This window comes from Scyliorhinus torazame, chromosome 18 (genome assembly GCF_047496885.1).
Source record: "Scyliorhinus torazame isolate Kashiwa2021f chromosome 18, sScyTor2.1, whole genome shotgun sequence".
Lineage (NCBI taxonomy): Eukaryota > Metazoa > Chordata > Chondrichthyes > Carcharhiniformes > Scyliorhinidae > Scyliorhinus > Scyliorhinus torazame.
Window position 1 is genome coordinate 135323473 of NC_092724.1, and position 24725 is coordinate 135348197.

Consider the following 24725-nt stretch of genomic DNA (forward strand, 5'->3'; position numbering starts at 1 on the left):
ATGTTAGCATGCAGCATACATACAGCAAGTAATTAGGAAGGCAACTGGAATGCTGGCCTTTATTGCAAGGAGAATGGCGTATAAAAGTAGACAAGTCTTGTCAGACCTATACAGGCCTAGTGAGGTCACACCTCTGTAGGTGCTGTACAGTGTCTCCTTGATTAAGAAAGGATATGCTCGCATTGGAGGCAGTTCAAAAAAGGTTCACTCGGCTGATTGTCTTCGGAGACAATACACTTCGCCCCTTCATCCAAGTACACTGGGCCGAATTCTCCATAGCCAGATGACGAAATCAGGATCGACGATCAGGCTGAGAATGGCTTTAGATGTCCGAATCAGGGCAATTTGGAATGCTCAGCCCCCTCAAAATTCGCACCACAGGACATGCTGTAGCCATCTAAGATGGCCACCTGCAAAGGGCCATGGGAATTATGGCCAACCCAGGACTCAGATACGCGTATCTGAAACACAAGTAACCAAACCTGATTGAAACCCCCTGCTCGTTTACATTTTAATGGCCCATTTTCCCAGGACAATAGAACTCCAATCAAGCAACCGGTACAGCCACAGACTGATCGGCGCCACTCCCTTTACTCAGAAAGCCCAACTGCCAAGGCACCCTCCCCCTTTATTGGCCGAAATCGAAGTGATCAGAGCCCTGTCGAACTATTGGGTCCAAGGTTAAGGACCGCCCCAAAGAGCGCAAAATCCCAGAGGGATAAAAGAGAGCACAGCCATGTGCTGTCTCTTTTGGATCCGGCCTATGCCAACCCAATCGTAGCCGGAACAGCCAGCCAAGTTCAAGACCAACGATCGCTACCTGACGGCCGAGCCCAGCAGAGACAGAGCAGCTTTCTTCAAACCAGCCAAGTGAAATCCAGATAAAGGCCGTATCCATTTACAGAGTGCCGGTGGTCCTGAAGTTAAATATAGGTTTTGTAGCGGATAGGTGTAGTTTAACTCGTAGTAGATATTGTGTTTGCATGTCGAGGTAACCCTTGTGTATGTAATTATGGCACGAGAGATTGTATTCTTAAAACAAAGGCTTTCATAAACAGAGAACTTCGCCAGCCAGAGAGAGGAGTGCTCACTGAGCGCCGCCCACACGACGTCACCTTACATCTGGCCCAAATATCTGGGAGGAGGAGATGGAGGCAGAGTTCCCCGGGATTCCAAACACGGTCTTAAAAGGGACATTACATGCATGATCTTAAAGGCACATTACCCATTCATCACATTCACCCCGTTTAAGAAAAACACAGAGTCCGTCGGGGGTGAAGTGGGATTACATGTCCATTCTCTTTGGAGGCCTGATAGTCCTTGTCGACCTTCTCAGCTTGGGCGGTGGTGCGGCGGACACGGACGTTTTCGATGATGGTACATCAGGGAGCACGGTGGTCGGAGCTTTTGTGCGGTACGGGATAGGGGGCCGGGGAGTAGCTGGGGGTGGCGGCGACATCGCCGGCGTCCGGGAGAGGAGGGGGGGGGGGGGGGGGGGGGGGGGAGGGAGGGGGGAAAGAGGAGAGAGAAGGTGGACGCAGTTGGTTGCGACAGGCAGTGTGGGGGTGCAAGGCGGAACATTGGCGAGGGGGGTGGGGGTAGCGCGTTAGTAGAGGAACCAGCGGGTGCCAGATCCCGCAGGGAAACCGTATCTTGCCATCTGTCAGAGTGCATGACGTAGGCGTACTAGGGGTTTGCATGTAGCAGCCGGACCCTCTCGACCAGAGGGTCCGTCTTATGGCTCATGTGCCTCCGGAGAAGGACAGGTCCTGGAGTCGTCAGCCAAGGTGGAAGCGAGACCCCGGAGGTGGACTTCCTGGGAAAGACAAACAAGCGATTGAGAGGGGTCTCGTTCGTGGCCGTGCAGAGGAGCGACCTGATGGAGTGGAGTGCGGGAGTGCGTCGGGTAGGACCTCCTGCCAGCGGGTGGTTGGGAGACCTCGACTGTAGGGCGAAAAGGACAGCCTTCCAAACTGTCGTATTCTCCCTCTCCACTTGCCAGTTTCCCCGCGGGTTGTAGCTGATCGTTCTGCTCGAGGCAATGCCCTTGCTGAGCAGGTACTGATGCAGCTCATCGCCAATGAACGATGTACCCCGGTCGCTGTGGATATAAGCGGGGAAACTGAACAGGGTGAAGATGCTGTGCACTGCCTTTATGACGGTGGACGAGGTCATGTCGGGGCAGGGGATAATGAATGGGAAGCTGGAGAACTCGTCGATGACTGTTAAAAAAATAGGTATTGCGGTTGGTGGACGGGAGGGGCCCTTTGAAGCCTATGCTTAGTCGCTCTAAGGGCCCAGAGACCTTTACCAGGCGAGCCTTGCCTGGTCGATAGAAGTGCAGTTTGCACTCCGGGCAGATTTGGCAAGCCTTGGTCATGGCCCTGACCTCCTCGTGGAGTAGGGTAGGTTGCAGGACTTAAGAAAATGGGCGAGCCGGGTGACAGAAGTCATTGTGGATAGCCCGCAGGAGATCCTCCTGCGTGTTGGTGCACGTGCCGCAGGACAGGGCATCTGGGGGCTCGTTGAGCTCCCCTGGACGATACTTAATATCGTACGTGTAGGTGGAGAGCTCGATTCTCCACCTCAAGATCTTGTCATCTTTGATCTTGCCCTACTGCGCGTTATCAAACATGAAGGCGACCGACCGTTAGTCAGTGACGAGGGTGAACCTCCTACCGGCTAGGTAGTGCCTCCAGTGCCACACAGCTTCCACAATAGCTTGCACCTCCTTCTCGACTGCAGAGAGCCGGGTCTCGGAGGCATTGAGGGTTCGGAAAAGAATGCTACTGGCCTGCCTGGTTGAGGATAGCAGCCAGGGCAATGTCTGACGCATCGCTCTCGACCTGAAAAGGGATGGTTTCGTCCACCGCGTGCAAAGCGGTCTTGATGATGTTGGCCTTGATACGGCTGAAGGCCGACCGGGTGTCAGCCGTAAGGGGAAAAATCGTGGTCTTTATGAGTGGGCGTGCTTTGTCCATGTATTTGGGGACCCACTGGGCATAATAGGAGAAAGGTCGAGCAGCAGCAGGGGGGCACAGAGGTGAGGATGTACAGCTTAAAACGGGTGTATTCGGCACCCTGGATCGCAAGATTCGCAATAGAGTAGCCCTTGATTTGGACCGAATGGGACCCAGAGGCGAGGGCGATGTTTTGGGATACGGGATTGGTGCGTAGGGGGCAGTGCCTTACCGTTTCTGGGTGCACGAAACTCTCCGTGCTCCAGGAGTCAAAAAGGCAGGGAGTGTCGCACCCGTTGATCTGGACGAGCATCATGGAGTTCCGCAGGTGCTTTGGCCGCGACTGGTCGAGGGTGATTGCTCCCAGCTGTGGGTAGTCGGCGTCTTCTGCCGAGTCAGTCACAAAATGGCCGCCCCCATCGGTCACACGTGTCAGGTTTAGAAAATGGCCGCCGCCAAGATGGACGCCCCATGGCTCGCACGAGGCCAATGATGTCAGAAAAGGGCGTGTCCAGCCGGCACGGAGCCGCGTTTCGGGGCCTGCGAGCTCGATTTTCGGGCCTGTTGGGCTTTTTGCTTCCGGGCCTTGGGCCTGGTCAGGCAGACCCTCGCAAAATGCCCCTTCTTTCCGCAGTCGCTACAAGTCGCGGAACCGCCTCGGCAGCACTGTCGTGGATGCTGGCCCTGCCCACAGAAAAAGCACGGTGCCCCCCCGGTCTGGGCGGGTCCGCGTGTGGCGCAGGCCCGTGGCATGGCCGAGTCTGGGGAAGGACGAGGGGGGCTCGCAGGGTCCGCGGGCTACATGCTGAGGTTTTGGTAGGCTACCTCCAGAGAGGTGGCGAGCGTCACCGTTTCCTGCAGATCTTCCGCCCCGTTTTCCATGAGTCGCTGCCTGATATAGTCCGATTGGATTCCATACAAATAGGCATCGCGGATGTGTAGGTTCATGTAGTCCTCCGTGGTCACACCTTGATGGTTAGTTTCTAGCACGCACGATGAGCTTTTCCAAGTACTCGTCCAGCGATTCCCCTGAGCACTGCTGGCGAGTCGAGAGCAGATGCCGTGCATGTACCTCATTGATGGGTTTTACGAAGCGCTTCCTCAGAATCTCGATCGCCAGGCTGTAGTTGGCCGCCTTCTTGATCAGGCCGGAGATTCTGTGGCTCACCCGGGCATGGAGTAGACGCAGCTTGCAACGCTTGGCGACGGAGTCTGCCGAGGAGTCCAGGAAGGCCATGATGCACGATCAATTGGACAAAGACGAGAGTTGAATACAACGGAGGCTTTATTACTCCAAAATGTGTGGCCTCCCACAGCAGCTGGCGAAATGGCTGCTGAACGGAGGACACACATATCTATACTCCGCCTACTGGGCGGAGCCAGCAGGCAGGGACTACCGCTGTACCTGTAGTACAGGGTCTTACCGTACATCTCCAAATATACAGTGGTTTACCACATGCCTCAAAACACCAAAGCCAGTGTTCAAAAATTTCTTTGACTTCCGACGTGCGTCCAGGTCAAACTTTTCTGGCTTGAGACCGCTATCCATCCTATCGTAATCTGTATATTAAATTGATATACCCTCAATTATGACATGAGAGTGTGTACTCGTAAAACGAAGGCTTTAATAAACAGAGAACTTCGCCAGCCAGAGAGAAGTGCTCACTGAGCGCCGCCCACAGGACGTCACCTTATATCCGGCCCCTGGGAGGTGGTGCCGGAGGCGGAATCCCCCGGGGTTCCAAACCCGGTCTTAAAAGGAACATTACATGCATGATCTTAAAGGCACATTACCCATTCATCACAGTATGTAAATAAACCATTTTTTGAACTAACTAACCGGTTGTGTGGTCATTTGATCGATACAAGGGAAGGCTGTGGTTCACCAACATTATCATTAATATTAGCAACAGTATTGGCGACGCTGTTGGGATCGAAAACGGGCAACAATGAGCTGCAGGCAGTCACAATGCCGTTGGTGTCATCAGCCAGCCCACCCATGATGCTCCAAGTTCCCGACAGCGCGGGCTACGTGTGGTGCCAGAGGTCGGGAACCTGGCGTGCCGGCTACGGACAGTGTCTAGCACCGCCACACTGCCAGGATCCGTGCCGCTGGGCTTCTGCCAGGGCTGGGGGGGGGGGGTCAGGTACGCGGTCCAGCACAATATTTCCGACGCGACGCGAACGGAGAATGACACTCAATATATTTGGCATGCTTGCCCTTTTGTGACATTCACCATCTGTTACAACGTATTCCAATTATAAATTACAAATGTACAAAAAATTCACTTACATTTTGCATCCTTTCTTCTAGCTGTTAACAAAAAGTCTTTGATTTCTGCAATCATCCGAGGCTGTTTGAATACAAGTTGGAAAATGAATATTAGGTGGAGCTTTTTATGTATTGATTTAAAACTACTAGTAGTTGCAAAAAATAAATTGTAGACCCTTACACAGCAGACGTTAATTCTCCAAGAGGCACGTTCTCTCCTGGGAGAACGGAATTGTATTCCAATGGAATCATTGTATTACCTGACCATCTGACTTAATACTGATGCACAATGTAGAGTTTGTTTTGGAGTCAGACAATTACGAGAGAGTAAATGGATAATCACACACAACAGTTAAAAGGACTACCGATAACTACAAGACAGATTCCTACAAAAGGTCCATTATATAGCCTTTGTACGTGGCAATTATTTTCCTAGTTTTTAACACTAAAAAATGTCAAGATTGGTGTACATCAGTCGTGGGTAATCTACGGCAGAGGCCACATGTGGCCCATCAGGGTTGAGTGCAGCCCATAAGACATTTTGTTGACCGTTGCCCATACGCAGAGCTACCACATTCTGCTGATTACCATCCGCATAGCTTTTTTCCTACCGATGACTGAAGCAATCCGCATGTAAAGCAAGGGCAAGTAAAGTGAGGTGTATGCTGAATGCACACAACATGGTCTGCGAGAGCCTCAGCTTCCAATCAAGTATAATATTTTTGTTTTTACCAATTAGTTCTATTGACATATGATTACACATTTTCCATTAACTTATGAAATATTCAGCGTGTATTAAACGTATTCAATCCTAATCAACAGTCATTGTTAGTGACCATGCCAGATATCAATCTCATGGCCCACTGAGATGAAGGAGGCCACTCATGCGGCCCACTCACGAGCCTAGGTGGACCATCACTGGTCTACATCATTATAGGCAACTGAACCACTTCCAAGCAATAATTTGTATTTATGTAGTACTTGTAACAAAGCACCACACATCACAGAAGCATAATTAGACAAAAGCCAACAACAAGCCAAAGAAAGCACTATTGATTCTGGTGACAAAGTTTAATTAAAGTGCTTGTTAAATAGGAAGTGGGGAATAGGGAGATGGAGCCTCATATTTAGAGGGAATTTCAGAGCCTCAGACTAGACAGCTGAAGGCACGGCTGGGAAAAGTAGGCCAAAAGGTGTTGGGAGTGTATCTCACACTGGAGTTGAAGGAGTGCAGAGTTCTTGGAGGGTGAGAAGTTACACCGACAAAAGCCCAATGGTTGGCTTTAAACAAAAAAAAATTACTTTTTTTTAAAACGGTAGTGTTGGTGGACCAGAGAGAGGCTAGTATCGATCAGCAAACACGAGGTGAACAGGAAGTTTGTGCATGCTTCACATTTATGGAGGGTGGAAGATGGTCAGCCGATCAGTCAGCATTCTACATACCGTAAGTGAGGTGCAGAACTACGGTGGAAGATGAAGAGGACTGGTAGGCGAAGGATGGTGACAAATTTGAGCACAGTAAGAAGTCTTACAACACCAGGTTAAAGTCAAACAGGTTTGTTTCGAACACTAGCTTTTGGAGCACTGCTCCTTCCTCAGGTGAAGGCAACTGGAAGAGTGGCGCAAGAGGATCCAAAACCAGCGTGGCTGGGTAAGGGACTGTTATTAAAATGCCTGACACCAGGCTTCTGAAACAATTGTTCTACTCAGAACTTCATTATGGCAAGAGACTTCCAGGAAAGCAGAAAAGTTTTAGGGATGTTCTCAAAACATCCCTGCACTAATCCTCACCATTCACAGCAATCCCTGGCCCACAACCACCCAAAATGGTGGAGAATTTGCAACGGCAGCAAGCACCAAAGGACCTCATTAAATGGTAGCAATTCTGCAATCCTATCGCATCTCGTCAGGAATGGTGATGTGCAACTAAACAGATAACATGACCAGCTCAAACACTGACTGTGGAGCAGTCGGACCACAAATCTCAATGCAGATTAGCTTGCAGCCAGTCAAGGGAATGATCCATCTCTTCCCAAGCTCCCCACCATTATAAAGTCAGTCTTCAGCCAATTTGATGCATTCCATATGCCAAATGAAAGAATATGGGCCCTGATACCATCCCAGTTGTAGTGATAATGACTTGTCCCCCAACACTGCCCACATCTCTAGCCAAGTTGCTACAATATTGACATCTATCTAACATAGAAAATCGTAAGAAGTCTTACAAGGCCAGGTTAAAGTCCAACAGGTCGGTTTCAAATCACTAGCTTCTGGAGCACTGCTCCTTCCTCAGGTGAAATGCAGTGCTCTGAAAGCTAGTGATTTGAAACAAACCTGTTGGACTTTAACCTGGTGTTGTAAGAAGTCTTACTTAGCTCATCCCAGTCCAACACCGGCATCGCCACATCATAACGTAGAAAATGACTATGTATGTCCTGTCTGCAGAAACAGGACAAATCCAATCCATGTGCCTGTTCCCAACTATCAGCAAAGTGATGAAAGGTGTTGCCTACATTACACTTGCTCACCACACCCGCACAATAATGCTGTACCAAAATCACCTAGCTCCAGTTCAAACATAAAGTATTCTTTATTATCACAAGTTACGCTTACATTAACACTGCAATGAAGTTACTGTGAAAAGCCCCTAGTCGCCACATTCCGGCGCCTGGTCAGGTACACAAAGGGAGAATTCAGATAGTCAAAATTACCTCACAGAACGTCTTTCGGAACTTGAGAGGGGAAACTGGAGCGCCCGGAGGAAACCCAGACAGTGACCCAAGCCGGAAATCAAACCTGGGACCCTGGAGCTGTGAAGCAACAGTGGTACCCGCTGTGCTATCATGCTACCCCACATAGACAAGAGCTGAATTTCATAGGTGAGTGCGAGTGTCCTGACATCAAGGGACCATTTGACCGACTGTGACATCAAGGAGTCCTACTCAAATTGAAGCCAAAGAGAACTGGGCGAGGGAATTTGCACTGACTGGAATCATTTTAAATATATATATATATATTTAGAGTACCCAATTATTTTTTTTCCACAATTGAAGGGGCAATTTAGCATGGCCACTCCACTTAACCTGCACATCTTTGGGCTGTGAGGTCAATTACTAGGGGGCATAGGTTTAAGGTGCGAGTGGCAAGGTTTAGAGGTGTACGAGGCAAGTGTTTTTACACAGAGGGTAGTGGGTGCCTGGAACCCGCTGCCGGAGGTGGTGGTGGAAGCAGGGACGATAGTGACATTTAAGGGGCACGTTGACAAATACCTTCTGCAGCTGTGAAGGTGCAGTTAGGTGGGGTTGGAGGGATGGGGCGGGGGAGTGGGCGAGGTAGGTGTTGTTTCGAAAGGCCGGCGCAGACTCTGTGGGCCTAATGGCCTGGAGTGGACCCGCTCCCAAGCCGACTCCCATCGAGGTTTTCAGCAGGATTTTAAACAGGTTGCATTTCGAACAACGTCCTTCCCCCACCCCAGACTTACCATAGCTGCGAGGAGTCCAGCGGCTGGGGGAGACAAACTGCACTCTGCAAAACACAAAAATGAAAATCAACGGGTCAGCACAGGAACCGCTTTAAATATAAAACTTCCCGCACTAGGGATCGGTTCCATACGGTCAAAGATGGGCTGCTCAACCCTTCGCGCCCCGTCTGAGCTCAGTTACAACCCGATTCCGCGCGATTTGAGCGAGGATGGAGAGAGATGGGGAAGTCTGCCGCGCCGACTCCATTACCTGAGGCTCAGCCGCTCAGCCAGAAAGAGAAAAGGCCCGGCAACATCCGGGGGTTAAACCAGCGCCGCTAGTTAACCTACGGAAGCTGCGCAGGGACAAAATACACCCAACGACCCGCAACTAAAAAAAGTCGAAACGAGAAGCAGCTTGGGAACAAACATAAAGTTGCGCATCCCTTATAATTGAGAGAGAGAAAAAATACAAGCCAAGTCACGGATTCCAAATTACTTGGCCTGGCCCCTAAAAGGCCAGCCCTGACTTCACGTGAAAACAAGTAGTTCATAGAATATACTGTGCAGAAGGAGCGCATTCGGCCCATCGAGTCTGCACCAGCCCTTGGAAAGAGCACCCCACTCAAACCCACACCTCCACCCCATCCCCGAACCCCACCTAACCTTTCGGACACTAAGGGGCAGTTTAGCGTGGCCAATCCACCTAACCTGCACATCTTTGGACTGTGGGAGGAAAGCGGAGCACCCGGAGAAAACCCCACCCAGACATGGGGAGAACGTGCAAACTCCACACAGTCACCCGAGGCTGGAATTGAACCCGGGTGCCTGGAGCTGTGGGGCAGCAGTGCTAACCACTGTGCCACCCGACTTTGTCATTTCAACTTCAGTTCTTGGCACAAATCATTCACTTGTTTTTGAGGGGGAAATTAAACACGTGAAAGGTGTGGAGAGGAAATCCTAATATCTAAAACACAACTTAATGCATTTCTGGAACTTCCAAGAGAATGCCCTTCGCTGAACATTTTAGACCTTTTACTTTTAAAATGGTGCATTGGGCATTTCTATATTTTAAATCTGTTTTGATCTTAAAATAAAACCACGAGAGTGAAATTTAGATTTTCAACTGGACTGCTCAGGCCACAGCCACATTGAAATACCATAGGCCATTTCAAGGGTTGCCGACTGTGATTAAATGTATTCCTGGAGGCTTCACATGACTTCCCCCCCACGCTTCTACCATTCGTTGTCCAACACATCCACCCTTGTAACATACTGCCTTCCGAGGATAAAATGGTAAAAAGAAAGAAAAAGGCTTAATACCCAATTGGATGATACCATCAGCAAGCTCCCCCCCCCCCCCCCCCCCCATCAATTCTCAATATATCTGGTGGAGAGAAATATTCAAAGGCAATGACAAATAAATATTTATTAATGCCCTGATGATTTTTCTCCAGGGTTACGCAGACCTGTGCCCTGGAGATTGACCTCCATCCAAATCCTGGAGACTCCAGGTCAAGCATGCAGGTTTGGCAACCCTACCCCCTTCACAGACAAAGGCTCCGATTTTGCTCCAAACCCCTTTTCAGCAAGATTATAAATTTCAGCATCTTTTAGTTGGAATGGATGGCATTATATAAACAGTGCTCTCTTCTTGATGTTGTTTGGAGGTTTTAAAATAATCCAGTTCAAAATACTACCACTGTAAGGTGCTCGACCCTATTAAGAATCCCTTTTTTCCCCCTGGACACTCATCACCACAGCAATGTGGACAGGTAGGTGGTCCAGGCAGCCTGCAGTAATACCAGCTCTGGAGAGAGATGCAGTGGTACTTGTCAAGGTTCATCCCGAGCAGCTCTGTGACACAGGACTCTGTGCTCTACGGACTGTTTCCAGGGACACACACCGAGACAAACATCAACTGCTGCTGGAAGGTCATCAACTCGGTGAAAGACGCTCTTTGATCTACCCGAAACTTGCTGATCTTCCAGTGCAAAGAATTGTCCTCGACCGAGTGTTGCAAACTGGCACATTCCAAGGTCCAGGACTACGTGCTGAGGGACGCACTCAAGCTTGGGGCAGCTGCCGCCAAGGCGCAATGGGGAAAGACCTTAAGGTCTTTCCAGCAAATGTACACCGAGGGGCGGGTAACAGTGCAAACCCCCCTCGGTCTGGGCCACCAACACTCCAATGTATAAAAGAAACATGACAATGTAAATATTTAAGACGGAATTGTAACGTAAAGAGTGATGTGTGTGTAATATTATCACAATTGAATGGAAGAAAGTCAAGGGCATGTGTAACTCTGATGGAAATGTACAGTCAAGACAATTCGAAATGTTCTGTAACGTTTATGTTAGATTTTATGAATAAAGTATATTTTTTGGGAAAAAAATACCAGGTAGCTGGTGGCATTTGACAATTGCCTGGCAATAATTCGAATAAGAACAGTGCAACTGCCGATTCTTTGTGAAGAGCTGTCTAACTTCCATTCGCCATCCCTGCAGAGTAGCCAGGCCCTCAGAGTGGTGCAGAGAATCCAGTGGAAACACGTTATAATTGCGCGAATGCGGAGGTAACCGGTCGCCGTGGAAGCGCTGGCGGATGCGTTTTCGTGAGGAAGTGGTTGAATGAGCTGAAAGAGGAAGAAATTCGGCCAAAGTTCCTAGGTGGTTTGCTGCCCAGCACAACACGGCTGGAAATGTAGGTCAGGACACCGGGGCAGAAGAACGATCTTCCATGACCCTAATAATTCTTGTTGAGTTTAAGCACCCTCCAGTGGTGGTACGTTTTATTGGACCTCTTGTTTCTTGGCTCTGTTTTGTTTTAAAAAATAAGCATGTTTTCCCCCCCCCTTAAAATCATTAATAGAGCCTTCAACGTTTCCATCCAACCCAACTCATCAGCTGGTGTGTTCATTTTTCATGATGGTTAAATCATCTGAAGTTTCCAGTAAACGCTTCCTGCAATTAATTCCATTATAGGGAACCATATAAAATACTGGTTAGAAGACAGAAGCTGGCGATTCAGCCGTACTGGTTATCTGAAGGAGCAATTGACCCACCTCCCCCTTAGCAGTGCACCTTCTCTCTTGTCAGATAATTCTACAAAGGTCTGGTACATATAGCTTTAATCTGGGACGGAGTACAGTACCGCTCACATGACCCACCCCGAGGGGCCAGTCCAGAGCTAGACAGAGTCATGTGTCATGGGTGCTTGCCAGTTTACACCACCCTACAACATGATGGCAGCAAAGGGGGGGGGGGGGGGGGGGGGGGGGGAAGAAAATGCAGAGAAAACTCAAATCCTTTAAGACTAAAGAAAAAAATAGAAGAAGCTTGAGAAACACATGCGCAGAGAAAACATCACCAGAGAAAAAAATCCAAAGAAGGCCTTGTAAGCTGAAGATAGCAATTTAAAATTCCTCACTACAGGAGACTCCAGAAAATATTTTGGAAGTACAGCTTCAATGCCCAGAGTGCAGACTCAGGGAGCTAAACCTTTAAAATTCCAGGAAACAGCAAGTCCTGAGAAACTTTTAAATAGTTCAGGTCAGAAATTGGCATATGCGGCGCAGTGGTAGCACTGCTGCCTCACGGCGCTGAGGTCCCAGGTTTGATCCCGGCTCTGGGTCACTGTCCGTGTGCAGTTTGCACATTCTCCGTGTTTGCGTGGGTTTCACCCCCACAACCCAAAAATGTGCAGCGTAGGTGGATTGGCCATGCTAAATTGCCCCTTATTGGAAAAAAACCCGAATTGGTTGCTCTAAATGTATTCCAAAAAAAAAAAAAAGAAATTGGCATTTAAAAATGTCAGAAAAAAATATTTCCGCACAGAGCTTGCTCAGAAAATAAAACATTCCACAGAAATTGCTACTAAAGAACCAGCTTTGAAGACCGCTAAAGGCTGGGAATTTTTTTTAAAATAATTTTTACGAGATGGGGGCATCACGGACTAGGCCAGCATTTGTTACCGATCCCTTACTGTTCTCGAGAAGGTGGTGGTGGGCTGCCTTCGTGAACCGCTGGTTCGTGAGGTGTAGATACACCCACTGCGCTAAGAGGGAGGGCGTCCAGGATTTTTGACCCAGAGACGGAGTGAAGGAATGGCAATATATTTCCATGTGAGGATGGTAAGTGACTTGGAGGGGAACTTGCAGGTGATAGTGTTCCCAAGTATATGCTGCTCATCCTTCTAGATGGCAGTGGTCGTGACTTTTGAAGTTACCTTGGTGAGTTCCTGCAGTGCATCTTGTAGATTTGTAGCTTTTGCAACCCAAATGCATAGCACTGGAACGGGGAGGAATTTAAAAATGAGGCTGAGCACAAGCACCATTGCAGCAAGAGCCAGCCAAAACCAACAAACTACAGTGCCATCATTAATTTCAGCAACTTCTTAAGCTGAATCTGCACTTGAAATTTTTTAACCATGTATCAGAAATCCACTCCACCAGATAAATTTTGACTTATCCAAGGCCCAGACCAATCATATAATTGGGGACTCGAGAGGAAGATTCCTTTCGTACAGGATTGCTTCAGGACTGGATAAAAATAGATGTGAACGGTGCCAAGGAGGCCCGGCCAACCACGCGCACATGTTCTGGTCTTGCCCCAGACTTGTGAAGTACTGGACTGCCTTCTTCGAGGCAATGTCCAAGGTGGTGGGGGTGAGGGTGGAGCCATGCCCGAAAGTGGCGGTCTTCGGGGTTTTGGACCAGCCAGATCTATTCCTGGGGAGGAGGGCGGACGCCCTTGCCTTTGCCTCCCTGATTGCCCGCCGTAGAATCCTGTTCAGCTGGTGGTCAGCAGCACCACCCAAAGCTGCAGACTGGCTGTCCGACCTCGCGGAATCTCTCCAAATAGAGAAAATCAAATTCGCCACCCGCAGGTCAGACGTTGGCTTCTACAGAACGTGGGAGCCATTCACGCAATTGTTCCGGGACCTGTTTGTGGCCAACAAACGAGAGGAAGAATAGCCAGGTAGCCAAGAATCAGGGGGGAGTAGCCAGGGCACGGGGGACAGCTAAGCCTACGAGGAAAGAAAGGCGAACCACAGGAGGGGGGGGGGGGGGTGGAAGAGACAGGGAACAAGAGAGGAGAATAAGGGAGGTTGGGGGGGGGGGGGGGGGGTAGGCATGGAAATGAGAGCCGGAAGGAAGGCACGGGATACAATAACGAACAGGGCATCTCCAGGAGTAGGGAATGAGGAGAATGAAGACGAAAGACAGGAGGCACGGCAGAAGTGGCAGGGAGCGCGAGACGGCAGCAAGATCCGTCCGGGAGAAGCGACAACACCACCAAACCCATTTGAGTATTGCCCACTGTAATTGTTTCTCTGGCACCTGGTCTCCACCACCCTCCCCACCCTTCCACAAACAAACAGTCACCTACTTATGTGTTGTAAATAAAGTTGTACAGAGTTGCTGCTGTTGAGCTGGTGCACAATACCCTACCAGTTATCCTATTTTTTTTTTTACTATTTAATATACTTAGCATCTGAGTTGGGTGATGAGAGTGGATTTTAGGGGAGCGGGGAGCCAGAAGCCTCTGGTAAGATTTGTGACGTGGAATGTCCTTGGGTTGAATGGGCTATTCAAATGATCCCGGGTGCTCGCCCACCTAAAACGTTTAAGAGCAGAGGCGATTTTCCTGCAGGAGACACATTTGCGGGTGAAGGATCAGATACGGCTGAGGAAGGGGTGGTGGGGGCAAACGTTCCACTCGGGGTTTGATTTGAAGTCGAGGGGGGGTCACAATCTTGTTCAGCAAGAAAACGGTGTTTGTGGGGGAGAGGAAGGTGTGGGAACCAGGAGGTAGGTTTGTAATAGCAGGAGCACCAGTGTACTGGTGGGAAAGTGTATGTCCCCCAACTGGGACAATGTTGAATTTGTGAAGAAGTTGGTAGGAGCGATTCCGGACCTGGACTCCCATCAATTGATTATGGGTGGGGATTTGTGGAATTGGGCCTAGAATGGACAGATCGAGTTCTAAATCAGGGGAGAAGTCGGGAATGGTGAATGAGCTGAAAGCGTTCATGGATTAGATGGAGGGGGGGGGGGGGGGCGGGGGAGGAGGTGGACACGTGGTGGTTTAGGCACCTGGGGGAAGAGGAGTACTCCTTCCCACATGTTCATTGGGCATCTTCCCATATTGACTTTATTGTGGTGTAACCATCTGGGATGGCCACGTCCAGATTACAAAATGGACACTTGCAAAGAATGCAGGGAAAATTGGACAATGCTAAGAAACAAGCAGGTGCAAGCTCGGTCTGCTGATTAGAACCTTCAACTCTCAGACAGGACAGAAACCATCAAGCAATCTACATACAAATGAGCCATCTCCAGGGACAAAAGGGAAACATTTAGATACACAATGTTAAGACAGACTCCCCTGCGCCAGAAGAGGCTAAGACAAAGCAGACTAACAGTCACCAGGCCACGCCCAGCGATCAGAGAACCACCCCTCTATTGGAGGAAAATCAATACCACTAATTGAGAAAGACCCAATTAGTTGAGGCCAAGTTGAAGGCCCGCTCAAAAGCACGCAAAGTCCTTTTCAATATAAAAGATATTCCCCAAGGGAGAATCTTCCTTCTTTGGCTCTCATCGAAGAGAGAGACCAGCCTAGCAGCTACAGCAGACCAAGTAAGTTCCAAGTCAACACACGCTACGAGATAGACGCTCCTACCTTGTAAGCAGCTCAACCCAGCAGCCTCAAAACCGAGCAACGGCCATTGTTCCTCTGACTGAGTGGGCACCAGAAGCTAAGTATAGGCTTTAGTAATAGTGGTAGTTTAGTTTGTAGAGTTTATGCATGAGTAGATTTGACTGTGTGTAAATCAATGAGCATTGCTTTTGAACTTACTAACTGGTGTATCGCGTCATTGATCAGTATTCGCTTCTGAACCTTGTGGCGGTGTCGAAAGATACCTGGCGACTCTGGAGCAAACGTAATTAAACAGAGCCAAATTAAGAGCCAACCAAACATTAGCAACAGTGGGCAAAGCAGTGTTGTCAGGTGGTAAGGGTAGAATATGCAGGGATTGTGATCTCTGACCACTTGCTGCATGTTTGGATGTTCGGCTCAAGTCATGCGAGCACAAAGACGGGGGCAGAGATCGGATTTGGTGCTGTTGGTACAGGAGGAGTTCTGTGGTAAGGTGGCAGGGCCGATTATGAATTATGTGGAGCTCAATTTAAATGGGGACATCTCAGCGGCCACATTTTGGGAGGCTTTGATGATAGTGGCTTGGGGGAAAATAACATTGTTTAAGGCCCACAGAGATAGGACTGAGGGAGGAGAGGCGAAAGTTGCTGGATGAGATAGGAGGTATTCTGGGGACCCATTGGCAGAAAGAAAAAAGCTGCAGGGGCAATTTGATTGGTTGACAACAAGGAAGGCAGTGGGGCAGCTACGGCGCGCACGAGGTGAATCAGAGTATAGGAGAAGACAAATCATCTGCTTGCGCACCAATTGCGATGACAGACAGCGTCAAGGGAAATTCCGCAGGTAAGGGTGACGGTGGGAGGTTGGGGGGGGGGGGGTGGGAGGGAGAAGAGAGAGAGAGAGAGAGAAGGAAAGATAGGTGGAGTTGGAGCCGGAGAGAATGAATGTAATTTCCGAGGCCTTCTATCGAGGGCAGAGTCTGGAGGGGAGGAGGCAGGTATGAATCAGTTCCTGAATAGGTTAGTGCTCCTGGAGTTGGAGGAGTGGGAACGACAAGCATTGGAAGAACCACTAGGGTTTCAGGAGGTAATGAGAGTGCCGTTGGCACAATGCAGTCAAGACGGGCACTGGGGCAGGAAGGCCTCCAGGCGGAGTTGCTGCACAGTTGGCTCCCTATCTTCTGAGTACATTCAATGAAGCAGTGGAGAGGCCGGGGGTGGGAGTTACCAGCCACGCTGGTGCAGTCATCCATCTCGCAGATCCCAAAGAAGGGAAGGACCCGATGGAGTGTGGGTTGTAGGCCCACCTAGTTGCTGAATACGGACGCAAAGGTCTTTGCCAAGCAGCTGGCGAGACAGTTGGAGGGGTGTGTGCCAGAGGTGGTTTCAGAGGATCAGATGTGTTTCGTGAAGGATTAAATGTGGTGATGACCTCTTGAGGGGCGAACGCAGGCATGATCATGTGACTGGACACAGAAAAGACCTTTGAGCATGTAGGGTGGCAATATTTGTTCGAGATTCTTGGGAGGTTTAGGCCAACTCCTGTTTGTTTTCTGGTCCCTCCCAATTTTTCTGCCAAAGGACGTTTTCCAGAGTGGACGAGCTGATCTTGGATTTTGTTTGGGTGGGCAGGACGCCAAGTGTTAGTAAGTCTCCTGAATTTACTGCATTATTGTTAGGCGTCAAATGTGAGAATGTTTGGGGGGGGGGAGAGAGAGCCGGTGGTGGAATCAATCAAAATCTGGAATCAGACGAGAAGGCATTTTAAATTCGGACGCATATTGGTGCTGGCCCCGGTCTGTGGGAACCATATATTTGTGGTATGGGGAATGGATGGGATGTACAGACAATGGCAGGAAGCAGAGATAGCATGGGTTGGAGACCTGACTGTGGAGGGTTAGTTTGCGGGGCTGGAGGAGTTGCGGGAGAATTCTGAATTACCACGGGGGAAGTGAGTTTAGGTATTGGGAGGTGCTTGATTTTGCACGCAAGGAACTCATTTCCCCAGGCACCGAAGTGCACACTGTTAGAACTTAGAACATAGCACAGTACAGGCCCTTCAGCCCACGATGTTGCGCTGACCATTTATCCTAATCCAAGATCAACCTATTCTACACCCCTTCAATTTACTGCTGTCCAACGTGCCTGTCTAAGAGTCGCTTAAATGTCCCTAATGACTCAGACTCCACCACCTCTGCTGGCAGTGCATTCCACACACCCACCACTCTCGGTGTAAAGAACCTACCTCTGACATCTCCCCTCTACCTTCCTCCAATCACCTTAAAATTATGTCCTCTCGTGACAGCCATTTCCACCCTGGGGAAAAGTCTCAGGCTATCCACTCTATCCATGTCTTTCATCACCTTTTACACCTCTATCAAGTCACCTCTCTGCCTTCTTTGCTCCAGTGAGAAAAGCCCTAGCTCCCTCAACCTTTCTTCATAAGACATGCCCTCCAGTGCAGGCAGCATCCTGGTAAATCTCCTCTGTACCCTCTCCAAAGCATCCACATCCTTCCTATAATGAGGCGACCAGAACTGGACACAATATTCCAAGTGTGGTCTAACTAGGGTTTTATAAAGCTGCAGCAAAACCTCACGGCTCTTAAACTCAATCCCCGTTAATGAAAGCAAACACACCATACGGCTCCTTAACAACCCTATCAACCTGGGTGGCAACTTTGAGGGATCTATGTACGTGGACCCCAAAATCCCTCTGTTCCTCCACACTTCCAAGAATCCTGCCTTTAACCCTGTATTCAGCATTCAAATTCGACCTTCCAAAAAGAATCACTTCACATTTATCGAGGTTGAACTCCATCTGCCACTTCTCAGCCCAGCTCTGCATCCTGTCAATGTCCTGTTGTAACCTGCAACAACCCTCAACACTATCTACAACTCCCCCAACCTTCGTGTCATCGGCAAACTTACTAACCCACCCTTCCACTTCCTCATCCAAGTCATTTATAAAAACCACAAAGAGCAGAGGTCCCAGAACAGATCCTTGTGGGACACCACTGGTCACCGACCTCCAGGCGGAATACTTTCCATCCACTATTACTCGCTGTCTTCTTTCAGCCAGCCAATTCTGTATCCAGACAGACAAATTTTCCTGTATCCCATGCCCCCTAACTTTCTGAATGAGCCTACCATGAGGAACCTTATCAAATGCCTTACTGAAATCCATATACATCACATCCACTACCCGATCTTCCATCAATGTGTCTCAACACATCCTCAAAGAATTCAATAAGGCTTGTGAGGCATGACCTGCCCCTCAAAGCCACGCTGACTATCTTTAATCAAACTATGTTTTTCTAAATAATCATAAATCCTATCTCAGAATCCTTTCCAATATTTTGCTCACCACAGACATAAGACTGATGGGTCTGTAATTCCCAGGGATTTCCCTATTCCCTTTCTTGAACAGGAGAACAACATTCGCCTCCCTCCAATCATCTGGTACTACTCCAGTGGAGTGCGAGAACGCAAAGATCATCGCCAATGGCGCTGCAATCTCCTTCCTCGCTTCCCGTAGTAACCTTGGGTATATCCCGTCAGGCCCAGGGGACTTATCTATCCTGATGCTTTTCAAAATTTCCAGCACATCCTCCTTCTGAATATCAACCCGTTCAAGTCTATTAACCTGGTTTACACTGTTCTCATGAGCAACAAGGCCCCTCTAGTGAATACTGAAGCAAAATATTCATTTAGGGCCTCCCCCATCTCTTCAGACTCTAGGCACAAGTTCCCTCCACTATCCCTGATCGGCCCTACTCTCACTCTGATCATCCTCTTATTTCTCACACAAGTGTAGAACGCCTTGGGGTTTTCCCTAATCCTTCCCGCCAGGGCTTTTTCATGCCCCCTTCTAGCTCTCCTCAAGTTGATTTTTGAGTTCCTTCCTGGCTACCTTGTAACCCTCTAGAGCCGTGCCAGATCCTTGCTTTCTCAACCTTACGTAAGCTTCCGTCTTCCTCCCGACTAGAAGCTCCACTTCTCTGGTTATTCAAGGCTCCTTCACCTTACCATTCCTTCCTCGTCCCAGTGGGACAGAACTATCCAGCACTCGCATCAAGTGCTACTTAAACAACTCCCACATTACTGTTGTGCATTTCCCCAAGAACAATTGTTCCCACTTTATGCTCCTCAGCTCCTGTCTAATAGCAGTATAATTTCCCCTCCCCCAATTAAATACCTTCCCATACTGTCTGTTCCTATTCCTCGCCATGACTATGGTAAAGGTCAGGGAGTTGTGGTCACTCGCACCAAAATGCTCTCCCACCGAGACATCGGACACCTGGCCTGGTTCGTTGCCGAGCACCAAGTCCAATATGGCCTCCCCCCTAGTCGGCCTATCTACATATTGAGTCAGGAGTCCTTCCTGTACACACCTGACAAAATCTGCTCCATCCAAACCATTTGCACCAAAGAGGTTCCAGTCAATATTCGGGAAGTTGAAGTCACCCATGACAACAACTCTGTTACTTCTGCACTTTTCCAAGATCTGCCGCCCAATCTGTTCCTCTATCTCTCCGCTGCTATTGGGGGGTCTATAGAAAACTCCCAATAAAAAGTGACTGCGCCTTTCTTGTTTCCGACTTCCACCCATACTGACTCAGTAGACAAACACTCCGCAACTACCTCCTGTTCTGCAGCTGTGGTGCATTCCCTAATTAACAGTGCCACACCCCCTCCTCTTCTACCTCCCTCCCTATTCTTCTGAAAACATCTAAATCCCGGAACATCTCGCAACCATTCCTGCCCCCGTGAAATCCATGTCTCCGTAATGGCCACAACATTGTAGTTCCAAGTACCAATCCATGCTCTTAAGTTCACCTCCCTTATTCCTATCAAGCCTTGCATTGAAACAGACGCACTTTAACCCATTCCACTGAGTGCAACTTTGCCCTATCAACTGTCTATCCTTCCTCATAGACTTGCTGCATATATTTCTACCTGTTCAATACCTACCCTATCCTCTGATCCAAAGCTCTGGTTCCCATCCACCTGCCAAAGTAGTTTAAACCCTGCCAAAGAGCTCTAGCAAACCTCCCACCCAAGATAGTGGCAAAGTTCCCAGATGTGTGGGGGGGACAGAAAGCTTGGGCATATATATGGGTGGTTGGGAGAGAAGGGAGCGGCCTCAGTGAAAGGGATCAAGCAGAATGGAGATGGGGTGGGGAGTTTGGAGTGAAGTAATGCACCGGGTCAACTCACACCTGCTCCTGCACAAGGATGAGCGCTATACAGTTTAAGGTGGTGCATTGGGTTCATATGACTCCGGCCCGGATGAGTGGGTTCTTCCTGGGGGGGGGGGGGGGGGGGGGGGGTTGCAGATGTGTGCGAAGGGGCCAGCGAATGTTGCCCCCACATTTTTGGGGTGTGCAAAATTGGATAGCTTCTGGGAGGTGGTGTTAAGATGACACCGGATCCTATGTGGCAATATATGGGGTATCGGAGGTGCCAGGTGTGCAGGACAGGAAGGGGACCGATGGCGTGGCCTTCGCCTCTTCGATTGTGCTATGACGGATTCTATTAAATTGGAGGTCTGCTGTGCCACCAACCAGGGGTTTCAGCGTGGTTGGGGGAACCTAAGCGAGTTCCTCAGGTTGGAGAAGATTAATTTTACCCTTAGGGGGTCGGAGGAAGTTTTCTTCATATGGTGGAGGCTGTTTCTGTCCATGTTTGAAGATTTGTTTGGGGATTAAAAAGGGGGGAAATGAACAAACTATGTATTGTTTCATTGGTAGGTTTGGAATAAAATATATTCTTTTTTAAAAGGGTCTCCAGCAACTTCCCTACTACCGATATTAGGCTCACTGGTCTAAGTTGCCCATTTTTTCTCAATGTCCCTTTTTGAATAACAGGATTATATTAGCTACTCTCCAATCTGTAGGAACAATTCCAGAGTCCAAAGAATTTTGAAAAATGACTAATAAAAGTAATGCTTGGTAGGTGAATTGGATATTCTGAATTCTCCCTCAATGTACCTGAACAGGCGACACTAGTGGTGCAACTAGGGGATTTTCACAGTAACTTCACTGCAGTGTTAATGTAAGCCTACTTGTGACAATAAAGACTGTCCACCAAGAAAATTACAGTAAAACCCCATCTGATAAGATTTTGGAAGTCATTCTTTAAAATCTTTATGTTGAACTAAAACAATTCATTTACATTTTTGATTCAAGTTAGTTCAGTTCAATCAAATTGAAAGTTTAACAGTTTGGCCCTGAAATTGCAGTTTTAGAATCATGCCAATTAATTTATTTATTCTTAATTGGAAAACGATTTTGTACATGTATAATTCAGAAGTGGCCAAGGCAGAATGACACTTGTGACTTAAGAAAATAAATTTGAAAACTATAACCATTGACTAAATAAATCTTCAAACTGAAATCCTTCCAAGTTGCTGTTATTGTACCATCATGGAGAGACCATCATGGAGAGACACCGATTCCAGCAAATTTATTAACTGTGTAATTAGTTTAATAAAGCAACTAAATTTGGTTATAAAAGTTCCTTCAGGGTTAATAGTCCAGGAAGGAATTAAAATGAAGAAGTTACATCCAGCACTTTAATACAATGAAAATCTTAAGTATAAAGCTCATTTCATTATTACATGTTGTGAAGCCCGAGGAACAAACAATTGTTGTGCTCCTCTTCTCAACAGCTGCAATAGCTTTGTATGCCTACAAATGGCTTGTGTAATCCTATAGTGCCGTGTGGAAATGCTGGCAAATAAACATGTTTTGTATTAGATTTGTTTTAGAAGACCGGCATGAATAAGCACTTTCTAGCAAGTCTACAATAGGCATCATCAAAATAATATTTTCACAAACCTTTTAACACTGCAATGAACATATTGTGGCTTTCAATTTAGACAGTGGCTTCAGTCTGAATATTTCAAACACCCGATTAAAGCCAATCCATATTGTGTGCATATTTCCATTTTAGACAATTCTTTAGACTTTAAAAAGTGTTGAGATTTTACATTTTACAAAATATCACAAAGTTACAAAATAATACATCACCATATGCAAAGAAGGGGAAAAATCCAGAAACAGCTTAACCTACATGAGCACAGAATGTAACAGAAGAACATCACAACTGGCTTAACACAATCACTAGACAGAACTAGTGCCACCAAAAACACCACAGAGAGGAGGAAAAAACAGGATAGAATCTAGAATTTACAGTGCAGGAGGCCATTCGGCCCATCGAGTCTGTACCAGCCCTTGGAAAGAGCGCCCTACCCAAGCCTCCATCCTATCCCCGCAACCCAGTAACTCCACCTAACCTAGGATCATGAAACTATGACAACATGACAAAATGGCGCACACCCTCCCACGCCACAGAATCCTGCAATCATCACAGGCTATCAGGTTAATCCTATGCCATGATCAGATGGGCACCAACGTACATCCCCCTTAACTTTAGAAGTGTCAATGGCACCAACGATCCATCATAGCCTTCTGTTTCTGGATTCCAGACCACCTGCACCCATGCAAGAGGCAAGAGCGGATTGGTCATTCCCATCTTTGCAAATACCAAAACAAAAAGTCCACTGAAATCCCAAATCAAAGGAAAGTTACATACACAACAAAACCCCAAAGGCAGAGGGCAGAACCAAAATCATTCCATACAATTATGGGGGGGGGGGCTGGAGAAAGAGAACTGGCAACAATAACAACATGTTCAGACTATGATCAAGCCTTCAGGGACACCCGGAGATACAACATAAGGAAGAGAGCATAAGATCCCAGATCCCAGATCTATCCTACCAGATAACAAAACCCAGCCTTTCAGAAAACCCCTCCACACCCTTGGAGAGGGACACCCTGAGCTTCGAGAGGCAACAGGATAACAGCCACAGCCCCGTGCCTGGCCAGGCCCAGCACCAACCGGCCAACTGTATCCTCAGGGTCTCCAGCACACTCCAGAATTCTGCACCCCCGCCAAGCCTGTACCTTTTCAACCCCATCTAGGGCAACGCACCGTAAGAGGATGGTCCCACCCAAGAAGCAGCACCATCAAGACCCAAATAACGAGCACTCAGCAAGACACCAACAATTAGGTGCCCTGGGAGGGAGTGCCGATTTCCACCTCCCCGGCATAACCAACTCGCCAGAACAGATCAGGCCAAGAACACAATTTGGTTGCACTTCACTATGGAATTAGGGTGGCACAGTGGTTAGCACTGTTGCTTCACAGTGCCTGGGTCCAATTCCGGCCTTGGGTCGCTTCTGTGCCGAGTTTGCACATTCTACCAGTGTCTGCGTGAGTTTCCTCCGGGTGCTCCGGTTTCCTCCCACAGTCCAAAGATGTGCAGGTTAGATGGATTGACCATGCTAAATTGCCCTTAATGTCTAGGAATGTGCAGGTGACGTTATGTGGAGAGCTGGGGGGGGGGGGGGGGGGGGGGGTGTCGGGGCACTGTTAGAGTGCTTATTCAAAGGGTCAGTGCAGACTCAATGGGCCAAATGGCAACCTTCTGCACCGTCGGAATTTTGTGAAGTGGCAGATTTTGACTTGAGCATTATCAGATTGGTTTGGTATGTGTAATGGGGAAATTCCAGATATTGAGATCTGCTTTTAGGAAAGCAGAGAAACATCTGGGGCAGCACGGTAGCACAGTGGTTAGCACTGTTGCTTCACAGCACCAGGGTCCTAGGTTCGATTCCCTGCTGGGTCATTGTCTGTGGAGTTTGCACGTTCTCCTAGTGTCTGCGTGGGTTTTCTCCAGGTGCTCCGGTTTTCCCCCACAGTCCAAAGATGTGCAGGTAGATGGATTGACATGCTAGATTAGTATCCAAAAAGGTTAAGTGGGGTTACGGAGGGTTAGGGTGGAGGTGTGGGTGCTCTTTACAAGGGCCGGTGCAGACTCGATGAGCCGAATGGCCTCCTTCTGCACTGTAAATTCTATGATACAATACTCACCCAGATGAAGAGGAGAAAAGAATCCCCAAAGCGGGTACACCCTGCCTAGCTCGAAGCGATCAGCATCGCAGAAAGGATATACAGTGCAATCCCCCTCAACACAATAGCTCAGGGGAGAAATACAAAGAGACCACCAAATGGAGGAAATGGAAACTCAACTGAACCTCAAGAAGGAGACAGAAGGAACCCAGTCCTCCGCAGGACACAAACTCTTCCAAGGCCAAAGAAGGATAAAGGGACGGATTCTTAATTCAAGAAAATAATCCAAAAGGAAAACCATAACTGGATCAGCTCTAACTGGGGGTGGGGGGGCTATCCTCAATCTCAAGAGGTCTGAACCAATCATATCCAGCCTTCCTTCACCCCACACCAGCTCCACTCGACCTCTTCATAAACGGGACCAGGGTGACAAAAAACTCCACTTCCCCAA

General features: G+C 48.5%; 1 protein-coding gene across 2 annotated transcripts in view; it reads right to left on the reverse strand.

The window, feature by feature from the left end:
- Window positions 1–24725, reverse strand: part of rpl38 (ribosomal protein L38) — a 58030-nt gene that overhangs the window by 11515 nt on the left and 21790 nt on the right. Inside the window, exons 1-3 of one of the 2 annotated variants that reach the window (XM_072483441.1) lie at window positions 8845–8933; window positions 8714–8757; window positions 5254–5314 (exon numbers count right to left, since the gene is read on the reverse strand). In XM_072483441.1, the coding sequence (XP_072339542.1) occupies window positions 5254–5314; window positions 8714–8716 (64 nt within the window). In that variant the 5' untranslated portion in view covers window positions 8717–8757; window positions 8845–8933. Of the gene's footprint in view, window positions 1–5253; window positions 5315–8713; window positions 8758–8844; window positions 8934–24725 lie in introns of those variants that run through there. The other variant, XM_072483440.1, reaches the window with a different exon arrangement.